The sequence below is a fragment of the Lactuca virosa genome, chromosome 6 (assembly GCF_052849685.1).
Source record: "Lactuca virosa cultivar CGN04683 chromosome 6, Lactuca_virosa_CGN04683_v6, whole genome shotgun sequence".
Lineage (NCBI taxonomy): Eukaryota > Viridiplantae > Streptophyta > Magnoliopsida > Asterales > Asteraceae > Lactuca > Lactuca virosa.
Window position 1 is genome coordinate 255,892,534 of NC_136431.1, and position 11,959 is coordinate 255,904,492.

At 33.9% G+C, this 11,959-nt stretch overlaps 1 protein-coding gene and 1 long non-coding RNA gene across 4 annotated transcripts; one reads left to right on the forward strand and one right to left on the reverse strand.

The window, feature by feature from the left end:
• Window positions 1-801: 801 nt before the first annotated feature.
• On the forward strand, window positions 802-3,531 carry LOC145122458 (uncharacterized). Its single transcript, XM_079058061.1, has 5 exons — window positions 802-893; window positions 981-1,677; window positions 1,756-2,820; window positions 2,925-3,397; window positions 3,474-3,531. Exons 1-5 carry the CDS (start codon window positions 802-804, stop codon window positions 3,529-3,531), a joined length of 2,385 nt encoding a protein of 794 aa, XP_078914187.1.
• A 550-nt stretch (window positions 3,532-4,081) lies between these two features.
• LOC145119864 (uncharacterized) lies at window positions 4,082-7,486 on the reverse strand. Of its 3 annotated transcripts, XR_013714018.1 has the most exons (5): window positions 6,956-7,484; window positions 6,575-6,871; window positions 5,361-5,926; window positions 4,563-4,920; window positions 4,082-4,400 (listed from the first exon to the last, which is right to left on the reverse strand). It is a non-coding gene; the product is annotated as an uncharacterized LOC145119864 (long non-coding RNA). The 3 variants fall into 3 exon arrangements; XR_013714019.1 differs by having other exon boundaries at window positions 5,361-6,643; window positions 6,956-7,486; XR_013714017.1 differs by having other exon boundaries at window positions 5,361-6,871; window positions 6,956-7,486.
• Between the last annotated feature and the right edge of the window lie 4,473 nt (window positions 7,487-11,959).

The window sequence follows — 11,959 nt, forward strand, 5'->3', positions numbered from 1 at the left end:
AACTACAAATATCGTATTTGCCCTTCCTAATGTTTTTTAATATCATATATACCCAAATCAATTATTTTGGTAATTTTTTTATTATTTATAATTGTTTTTCACAATATTAAATCATTATAATTAAAATACAATTTGGATGGACAATATTACCCTTGCTAACAGATCACGTTTTCCCCCATCTATCACGAAATCACGATCGACGATCGAGCCCTGCTTCCGATCATCGACCATTCTATGCTTCCAATCATTCGCAGTTGCTGGTCTATCGATGCTTCCCTAGTTTTCGTGCAAACACACACGCATCAGGTAAATAAAATGCTAATTCATTCCTTTTCCTCAATTTCGATTTTTTTGTTGTTGTTTAATTTGTTCATGCACAAATTCAAAAAATTGTCCAACTCAAAATAAAGCTCTGCTGTGGTTTTGAGGATCAAAAAGTCACTATATTATAAATTTTGGAAACACAAACGCATTAGGTAAATAAAATGTGAATCCATTCCCTTTCCTCAATTTGGATTCTGTTGTTGTTGTTTGATTTATTCATGCACAAATTTATAAACCTGTTGAGTAAAAGAATAATATTAGATCTTTGGAAACAAAAAATGAACCCATGTGAAATACAGTTGACTATTATCTCATAAGTGGTATCACATGAATATGAACAAAAGAGTTGCAAGTTAATTCCTAGACTTGATGTAGTTGTTGTGTCAATGTTGATGTTTGAAGTCGTGTTGTTATACCTTTATATCTTTTTTTTCTTATCGTCGACTTAAAATTATATTTTAGAGGCGATACAAACCAATGTCGGAAGATCATTCTCAAATAGAAGATATTACCCTTCATGACACATCAATACCAATATGGGAGAGCAGGGCTAAGTCTCCATTAATCGAGTATGTTTATGCGAATATCTTAATTTTAATTTAATTAAACATTTGCTAAATTGTATGATTGTTTCTCTAATTATTTTTCAATTTCAGGCGTATACCAACATTCAAGTTCAAGTTAAAATTGAAATATGGGGGTTACTTTCGGCTGACGAAGAATAGTTGTAGGCAAATATATTGTTTTGGCTCTCAAAAATGTATCCACATAGACACATTTTTATACAAGTTAAGTCAACTACATGAAGAAGTGGTAAAGTGTTATTCATCAAAGAACAACCCAAAATTTTCTATTCTTTATGTTGACAAGTATGCACCAGAAAAATCCCTTATTGAGCTTGATTCTGATGAAAAGTTCATGGCTATGCTTGGCATGTATGGAAGCGAGAAACAAGTAACCATTTATGTGACAATAGAGAATAACCTTGGCGCCAATAACCATACTAACCATTTGTGCGCCAACAGAGATGAACCACACGATGAGTATGATGCAGACCTTTGTCCTAGTGAAGAAAGCTATCACAGTCATCTCAGTTCTGATACTGAAGACAGTATAATGAATGATGATGATGAAGTTTACTCATTTAGTAAGAATAGTACAAGCATGGAAGTCAGCTCAAAATTTGAAAATGTGGTTGACTTTAGGAGAGCTTTGAACCACTTTGCAGTCACAAATGAATTTAACTACTATATTCAGAAAAGTGACCCGACACGATTCACAGCAAGGTGTGAAAACCTAGAGTGCAAGTGGAGAATTCATGCTTCTATTACACAAGATGAAGTTACCTTTGAAGTAAGTGTATATCTTAAGTTTTATTTAACATGCTTCATATTAAAAATATATTTATGTTTATTTAATTCTTTTTTTTAGGTTAAGAAAATGGTAGAAGTACATACTTGCACTCGCAGCAACAAGGGTGGCAATAAGCGTGCTACACAAGGATGGATTGCTAATGTAGTCACTGATAAGTTGAAATCTGATGGGGATGTCTCTCCATATGAGCTTAGAAATTGGATTATGAAAGCTTACAATGTTGATGTACCATACCTAAAAGTTTTTAGAGGGAAAGAGCAAGCTTATACTGACATGTATGGTAAGTGGGAAGACTCTTTCATGAAGATGGATGAATTTAAAGAACTATTACAAAGGAACGATGGAAGCGTTGTTGAAATTGACTTTGACATAGTTGGTGGAAAGAAACTTTTCAAAAGGTTTTTTATTTGTTTAGCAGCTTGTTCCAGAGGGTTTCTTGCTGGTTGTCGTCCGTATATTGGTCTTGATGCTTGTCATTTAAAAGGAAAGTTCAATGGTGTACTAGCCGCAGCAACTGGTATTGACGGTAACAATTCTATCTTTCCAATAGCATATTGTGTGCTTGAATCAGAAAACACACAATCATGGACATGGTTTCTTGATTCACTCAAAAAGGCAATTGGAACACCAAATGGTCTTGTTATCTCATCGGACATGCAAAAAGGGTTAGAAGTAGCCGTGATGAATGTTTATCCTAATGTGGAACATAGAGAATGTATAAGACACTTATATAGCAACTTTAAGAAACACTTTCGTGGCGACTTCTTTAACACCAAACTATGGGCTACTGCCAAAACCTACCGTTCTACCAAGCATGACAGATTTTTGAAGGAAATTAGTGATAAAAATGAAGATGCCATTGCATATCTAAATACCAACCACAAAAAAATATGGAGTAGAAGCAAGTTTGGTACTACTTCCAAGTGTGCTTACATCACTAATAATATTTCAGAAACATTTAATTCTTGGATTGGTAAATTGCGCTATAAACCTGTGTTTGATCTTCTTGACGCAATTAGGGAAAAGATTATGAAACAGTTTAATAAGAAAAGGAATTTGGTAAATACATGGAATGGCGTATTGGTTCCTATTGCTAAAAACCATCTCAATGACATCGCTAAGGTAAGCATGTTAAATAATTCAGTTGAATGATTATATTTAATTTAGTTTTTACTTCAATAATACATATATATCTAAAATATATCTATTTTTAATTTTTCATGTAGAACTTGGGTGAATATGAAGTTACTAGAAGTTGTGAGAATCAAGCTGAAGTGAAGTACAAGGGAACACATTGGGAGGTCAATTTGGATGAAAGAAAATGTAGTTGTCGAGTGTGGCAAGTTCGGGGCCGACCATGTGTACATGCAGCGACTTTTATTGCTTTTATAAGGGATGCTAACTGGGACAAATATGTTGATCCCTATTTCACTATAGAGAAGTTTAAAGCTGCATATGCTTTTCAAATTGCTCCGATGCCTGGACAGGATCAATGGACACAAAAAGATGGGGAGAAAATATATCCACCTATTATCAAACGCCCACCTGGACGACCAAGAAAAAACAGAATTAAATCATCAGATGAGTCTAAAAGAAGACACAAATGTCCGCGATGTGGAGAGTCTGGACACCGTGAAAAGACATGTAAAAATCCAGCATCTCAAAGTTCCGATCAAAGTGAAACATCCACATCTAAAAGGTTACTCAAATTTCTTTTTTTTTCATTAAAAAACAACAATACTAACAGTGAAGATAATTTTTTTTATTCATTTTAGGAAACGTGGAAACAATACAAAATCGCAGGGTGGTTCAGGAGTTTCGGGGTCTATATGAGAAAAGCTTGAGAATTAGTTGGTCCTTTTAACAATTTTGTTAGCTTTAGTTGCAAATGTTCTTAATTAGGGTTCAATTAATGGATTCTTTTGTTAGTACGTGACATAAATAAATATTTTGATATAGTTTTTCTTTCATGGATTTGCATTTATTGTCAAATTGGTATATATTGTGACTTTAAGCAACCATTTCTACAATAACAAATTATGTGCAGGGACTATAACTATACTTTAAATTATAGGGACCAAACTGTAGTAACTACAAAATTAAAGTCCATGGACCAAACTACAATGTGTGTAAATTTAAAGTCCAGGGACCAAACTGTAATAACTGCAAAATTAAAGTCCAGGGACCAAACTGTAGTAACTACAAAATTAAAGTCCAGGGACCAAACTGTAATATGTGTAAATTTGAAGTCCAAGGACCAAACTGTAAAAACTGCAAATTTAAAATCTAGGGACCAAACTGTAATAACTGCAAATTTAAAAGGTATAAGGACCAAGTTGTAACTAATGTAAAATTAAAAATATAGGCACCAAAATGTGCAAAATTTAAAACAAGGGTCAAACTATAATTAATGTCAAATATATACATTAAGGACCAAAATTTTAAATATTAAAGTATAGAGATAAAAAATATAGTTGTTGTAATCAAGTATTACAAATTTTTGAAAGTTCAAAATATAGCTCATGAATTTCTCAAAGTACAATGCTAATTCTTGAATGTAGCCCTTCTTTTTCTATCTCTTCATTTGACGAGTAGTGGATCAATCCGTTTGGTGTAGTGAATTTGAGGGTATATTTTCTTCTGTGGTCAATCACATATTCAGGTGACATCGAAAAATAGTCTCCAAAAAGGTAATTTGATACCTGCAACAATAAGGTTCTTTAGTGAAAGCAATAAAAGCAAACTTTTGCTCCATCTTTGATAATGGTGATTATTTTTGTCTTAAATTATCTTATTCTAAATCAATAAAAGCAATGCATCATGAAGAAGATAACAAAAAAAGATAATAGTTCAAAAAATCCGACCTCAATGAAAGCAAGATTGACAAGGTAAGAAACTGTCAACTAGTGATCATGAGCAGATTGGTGCTCACAAGACCTCCCTTTATTTCTGATGGAGCAGCTTCCGCAATATACATTGGAGCAGTAACAGATGCAACACCTATCCCCAATCGAACCAAAAGCCTACCAAATATAATCACATATGGATTCCATGCAGCAGCCATTACAAAAGATCCCAAAGCAAATATCACATCTGCAAGAAGAGTAACAACTTTTTGCCCATATTCATCATTTATTGTTCTTGCAGCTGCAGCTCCAATCATTTCTCCAACTGATGCTTCAATTTCGTCACGAATGTATAGAAGAGCACCTGATATAACTCCTGAAACAGAAATTTTAGATGAGTTTGAAAGTTACCCAAAAGTATTTTTTGATAAAAATGGTTCATTTTTTTAATATTAGCTTTTGTAATTGTATTTTACCCGGATAATCTTGACCCATTACCTAACCTGGCTCAGTTATTACATACCCTCTAAGGTTAGAAAGTAGAAACTGACCTAAACAAAAGACCTCAAAGGCCTGTGTATCCAAAATGGTTCAATTAATCAATTTATCAAGATCTTTCAGGTACCAAACAAATGCACCCAATTGGCTGATTTCGAGCTGGAGAAAGGGGAAATATTAATCTGTTCCTTGGAATTTGATAGTCAAAGATGACAGAATTTTTGTAAAGTAACTAAGGTAGACTGCTCGTATGAACAAATCAAACAACAACAACAGAATCGAAATTGAGGAAAGGGAATGGATTAGCATTTTATTTACCTGATGCGTGTGTTTGGGCGACAACAGCGGAAACACTGATTGAAAGCAGCGACTTATTTGAAGCAGATATTGGACGCAATGATATACGTGTGTGTTTGTGCTACAACTGGGGAAGCAATCGATTGGACCAGCGAGTGATTGTAAGCAGAGAATGATCGCAAAGATCGGAAGTATCAGGGAGGGAAGGGTCGATCTGGCTCAATCGCGATAAGGTGTTGATTTGGGGAAAACGTGATCTGTTACCAAGTAGCAAGGGTAATATTGTCCATCCAAATTGTATTTTAATTATAATGATTTAATATTGTGAAAAACAATTATAAATAAAAAAAATTACCAAAATAATTGATTTGGGTATATATGATATTAAAAAACATTAGGAAGGGCAAATACGATATTTGTAGTTTAGGCCGGGCAAATACGATATTTAGGTGTTTAGGAAGGGCATATACGAAATTCTCCCTTCGTCAACTTTGCTCAAACAAAAAAACCTATATACATTTTATGAATCTTCTTTTTTCATTTAACACCATTCAACCATTGAAACTTGATGACAATTCTTCACTAACCTGCAATCAAAATATTTTTCTTGAAAAAGAAGAATCAGAAAGATATTCCAAACAAAACATTGATATTTAGAGAGTCTCATTCAAGATTGAGTAATACACACAAATCACATATAAAGATTAAATGAGAAACTGAATATAAAGAAAGAATAGAAAAGTTTCATTTGTTTTGGTTGAAAGAAAAAATCATATTACAATTACCATCGATGCGACATACCTATTTCTTCAAATCATCATATTTGGATCGTGAATGCTTCAACTATATGAAAACTTTTGAATCACAATATCTTCAAATCCTTCTTACATGTAAGATTTTATATAACACAAAAGACACAAAAGATTGACATTTTTTATAGTAAACTTTTCACTAAATGCTAATTAACCATAATATAAGTTATAAAACTTTTGAGTGTTAAATCATAATTAAGAAAACTTTTGAGTAGCATTAGTTAAAAAAATAGGGTTTCAAATGAATGTGGTTTGAGGAAGTTAAAAAGGGGGGTTTCAAATGCATGAGATTCAAGAAAAAATGCTAGCTTTATAAGTATGTATGTATGATGATATGATGTATGATACATAAACTCTATCAAAATCAAATCAATTAACAAGTAAAATATAACAGCTAAATTATAGATTACTTCCAAGTTTGACCTTGACCAAAATCACACTCAAAGCCTTTTGTTTCTCCTGTTGGTCCTTCCGTAGCAGCCATTCTACCTCCTGAACACTCACACAAAGATTAACACTCAAACAAAATTGCCACTCCATGCTAAAATCAATATATACAATCATAAAATCTTTTTGTGAGATATGGATGATCAAGAAACAAACACCCATCGATTCACTGTAAAACATCAACACCCAAATATCCATTCCTTCATCAGTTTCTATCAAAACAAACAAAGAAAAAGGAATTTTCGTTGTTCTTCTTTTCCTCTCTATCAATTTCTGTAAAAAAACAAATCCAAACATCCATCTTTATCCTACATTGATTCCTGTCACAAAAAAAAAAAAGATGAAACAAGGAATTACCGAGCTGTCAAATCCCTTCGATTTTGCCTTGGTCAGATCAAGTCTCGGACGGATGAAGACCGGAGGTGCTCTCTCTCCTTGCCTTACGGAATCACCACCGAAGCCCCCCCACTTGAGACGTTGCTGCTATCTACTTCTTCACGAACACCTCTTCTGATCCCCTCCCCTTCGCACCTCACGACTGGAGTAGAAGAGAAACGATTTCGCTGCTCCGTTTCTCGTCCTTTCTTCGGTCCAACCAAACTCCGGAGGTGCAACCTCCTTGCTTGACTTCTGTCGGCTACAGGACGCACGAACCAGGGAGAAATCATCGGACTTGAATTCTTGCTGCCTCCCCCTTTCTTCTCCCATCAACCTTGCTGCTGTTCATCTCGGTCCTCTTGGTTGCCGACATCGAGTATGAAACCAAAAAGGGGTCGCCGGAGAAGCGATTGTCCCTTTCCATCCTTCATCATCGCGATGAATCTTCCCAGTCACCCCCTTCATTCGTTTACTGCCGTTCCTTTCTATTATCCGGATCAAACAAAAGACGCAAACATAAAAGCCCTAGGATCCTTTTAACTTCGATAAAATAACCAATAAACCCCCCTGCTGCAACATTCTTTTAAAATAAGGCCTTTTTCCCAAATGTTGGTTTATTTAAAACAAAATAGCCCCTCCCATGGAGATTTCTTAACAATACCAGTCCAAGACTCAAACACTAATCTCATTTAAACCATTTCAGTCCCTCCTTTGAATTATTTTAACCAAAACATTTCTATTTTGGTTAATTAAATTACCAAAAAGCCCCTATAGTTTAATAAAGTTAGAAAAAATTCCCTATGGTTTAAATTTGTTACGAAATTGACCCAAAAGTATTTCAAATTCAAGAATTGTGGATTTACGGTGTCTCACGTCAAGCTTCTCAAAGAAACCGGATTCGAACGATTGGAACTCATGCTTCAAGGCTGAGTGCTTACGATCCCTTTTTACTATTTTAATTATTTCGGGGGGGGGGGGGGGGATACATGTGCCTAAATATTTTGTTTATACAAATCAATTTCCTTTTTATTCGAAAATACAATAAATTTAGTTTATAGAAATATTATTATTTAACAATTTACCATATTGTTACAAATAAACTAGTATAAATTTTTCGTATACATATTATGGTTATTTTATCGTGAAATAACCATTTCACACAACAAATACTACACGATACGAAATTATATAATTTTTATGCGACATTGCATATTATAACAAGCACGTTATGAAACTCTGTAGTATTTCAAGGATTCAAGCTATTACTATGCATGTTTATTTATATGTTTAAGTACACAACGTTTATACATGTACCTATGTTCATTAATTTGAAACATTCATTTTCATAAAAGCGAGCACACCACACTTTTGCATACATGTCAAACATACTTGACTTTTATAAACCTCATACAACGATATTCATTATGCCGAGTGAATTAATCACAATTAAGTTAGCGCTTAGAGTATTCATTAACTTTTTAGTTAAGGGTTTTTTAGTGAGACGTTATTCATTAGCTGAGTCTAAACACTTAGCATACCCACACTACTTTAACCGTTAATCTTCGGAGCGAGATACATATGTATAGATCTATACGGGGTTGACATCCCCACTTGCGGTTGCTAGCTACAACCTCGATCGATCAATTGAAGCGGGCGATAGGTGTCTATAATTGTCACTACAACGTCCAATAAAATGTTGTAGGGGGGGTACACTCAGTCACATAGCTCGGTTATAAGACTCACTATAAACATTAACTAGAATATATATATATATATATATATATATATATATATATATATATATATATATATATATATGTATATATATATATATATATATATATCTCACTTCCAACCATGGGATTGGTTGCTTTCAAAACTATTTTAAGTATGGGTTTACTTATACAAAAGATACACTTTGGCTTTCAAAGACTCATTACAAACACAGTTTTAAGTACAGATTTACTAATACAAAAAATACATTTTGGCTTTTAAAGACTCATTACAAACACAGTTTTAAGTACATATTTATTTATACAAAAATACATTTTGGCTTTTAAGGACTCATTACAAACACTGTATTAACTATTGTTATACATACAAAGAAAATACTTTTTAGACTTCTTAAAAGTATTATTGTTGTTTGTAGAAAACCTATAACTCTCACCAACCTTGTGTTGACCCTCAAAACTACATGTATTCTTAGGAAATCACTAAACATACATTCAAGACGGATTGGATTACAAGTGGCCTTGTTTACTTATTGTATTACATGCCTATCTGTTAAGGCAATTAATGTATTATTATTATTTGTAAAAACCTTGTATTCAAATATCAAAATAGAACATGAATGCTATATTGTTTATTGTTATACTTGTGCTATATATTCAGTTTACTTGTGATACATGAACTTAGTCACACAGCCCGACGTGTTCCGCCTCCTCGGTCGGGGGTATGACATGATGGGATGGTCAGGGTAACCCAGGAGTGGGAGATTGATTTGGAGCACCTGGGGAAGAGGGAACCAGAGCATGTGCATGTAGTTGAGGGTCCTGCGAAGAGACTCAAGACTTCAGATCAACGATTGAGGGGCCATCAAGGCCGGGGACAATGTAGCACGTGCGAGAAGCAGCATGATGGGGTTTGTAGTTCTATGGGCATGGGCTGCTACAAGTTTGGAAGGGTTGGCCATGTCAATCGGGATTGTCCTCAAGGAGTAAGCATGTTATGTTTTCATTGCAACCAAGTGGGCCACAAGAAGGCCGACTGTCCGATGTTGAGGGGTGGAACAGTGAGTGCACCTGCTCTGATTACTTTAAGGATCTCTAATGGTAGTGAGGGTGGGGCAGCAACCCCAACTGTAAGGAGCCGAGTATTGTAGTGTCAGTCAGGGGAGACCAGGGTTCCATCAGGTGCTATTGAGGGTATGTTATCTTTTGCTTTCTTCTTGATTATTCTCAGAATTCATATTGCTTTGAAATTTTGTATTGGTTTGGGTAAGTATTTGTTGGATTGGATGTCTAAGCCCAATACTATTATTGGTATGTACTCGACCCGAGAGTAGCATGGTCCATTTGGGTTGCACTTCACCGGAACAATTTGTATGGATAGTCTTTTGAGAATAGTATGTCTATGGTTTATTAATATATTATAAGTTATAATATATTAATATGAAATCATATTATTTAATTAGTATTGATCAAAAATTAATTTAGAATTAATTTAGTGATCAAAAGGAACTAATTAAATATGGACTCTTATATATATATATATATATATATATATATATATATATATATATATAGAATGTGAAAAGTTCATTTAGGTTGGGCTAAGCTTGCATGGATAGTCTATGGAGTTTTTAACCCATGGATCCTATGGAAATGAAAGGTCATGGGTATTAGGGTTTACATGAATGTAACCCTAATCCTCCATACTATATAAAGAGCTCTTTGGCACATGAAATGGCAGTAGTGTGTGAGTACAAAGGGTGAGCCGATTTCTAGAAGTGCTTTCTATTCTCTCAAGTTTTCCAAGTGTTTTTGGTGATTTGTGATTCCATCTTCCACACTATTGGGGCTAAGCTCTTAAAGGTTAAAGAGTACAAGGTCCATCAAAAGGTATGTCATTCTACTAGATTCTTGTATTGTATATACTTCATATTATGCTAGTTAGGATGAAACCTTGGAATATTGAATATTTGCATGTATAATAGAGAAAACATAGATCCAAGGTTTATAGGGTTGCATGTACACCATAGTAGTGTTAGAATGCTCAAAACCCATCAGTGGTATTAGAGCCTAGGCTTGGTTTTCGATTATACTTGATGCAATGCTGTAAAAATCGTTTTTATGGGCTTCTGGACTATGGACTCGCCGAGTCCACTGGGGGACTTGCTGAGTCCAAGACTAAAATCATCCTACTTGTTGAGTAGGTTCATACACTCGGCGAGTAGGAGGCCCTGTGTGCAGATTTCGAGTTTTAGTGATGGAAATGGACTAGAATCATTACCCTAAGCTGTTTTGGACTTATAAAACCTGTTTTTGATGTGGTAATGATTATGCTAATCCATTTTCAATTGTTATTATCAAATTTTCAAAGTTTTATATATGTTTATATGATTCTAGAAATTGTTGATATGAATGTTCATACTTATGAGTTATAGTATATCATAGGAATTATTTTCAAATTTTTTGATGATGTAATTCTTGATCTAAATGTTTTTAATGTAGTCCATAATTTGTCCTCAAGTTATGGATTACCAAAAGTCATTTCTGTTAAAGATCCCTTAAAGTGTCATTGGTTACATAATTGAAGAGTCTCTTCATTAATGTTTTTAAAACCTTAATTAAACTCATAAGTTATGAAAATCCAAAAGTTTTTTGAATTGTTCAAAACTTGCCCTCAAGTTTTGGAATTTGTAAAGTCTCATACACACTTTAATTCCAAACCTTAGAGTTTTAAAAGTTAAAATTCAACCCTTATACTTTATAGTATTATAAGTTAATAATATATATATATATATATATATACATATATATATATATATATACATATATATATATATATATATATATATATATATATATATATATATATATATGTATAAGAGCAAGTCAGTCTTACCGTTAGTAGGCCTCATTCACGAAGCCGGTCTATAAGGGGGGTATAAGGTTGTTGCCTATAAAATGGCAGCTTAATGGGTGTCCACTCTCACCCACCGCTTCCTTGACTGGTGGAAGGTTGTTAGCCGAACGGGTAGGACAAGGACTATAATTCTCATTATAAGTATAATGATAAATATAAAGTAACTAAACCTTTTATAAATTCCCAATCTTAGTTACTTTAGGAAAATGTGAATTTGGTGCTAACCCATGAAATTACACTTTGTACCTTACGAAGTCGTTGCTGTAGCGTGTGTGGGTAACCGGCACACTAATTTGGACTAGTAAGAGTAGCAAAGGGTGACTTAATGTTTATCAT

What these genes read in the sequence shown, in the direction of transcription:
- LOC145122458 (XM_079058061.1), top strand. Translation starts at nt 802, where the DNA reads ATGTCGGAAGATCATTCTCAAATAGAAGATATTACCCTTCATGACACA. An exon ending in GCTAAGTCTCCATTAATCGA is followed by an intron (nt 894 to 980) that starts GTATGTTTATGC and finishes TTTCAATTTCAG; the next exon opens with GCGTATACCAACATTCAAGT. An exon ending in GAAACATCCACATCTAAAAG is followed by an intron (nt 3,398 to 3,473) that starts GTTACTCAAATT and finishes TATTCATTTTAG; the next exon opens with GAAACGTGGAAACAATACAA.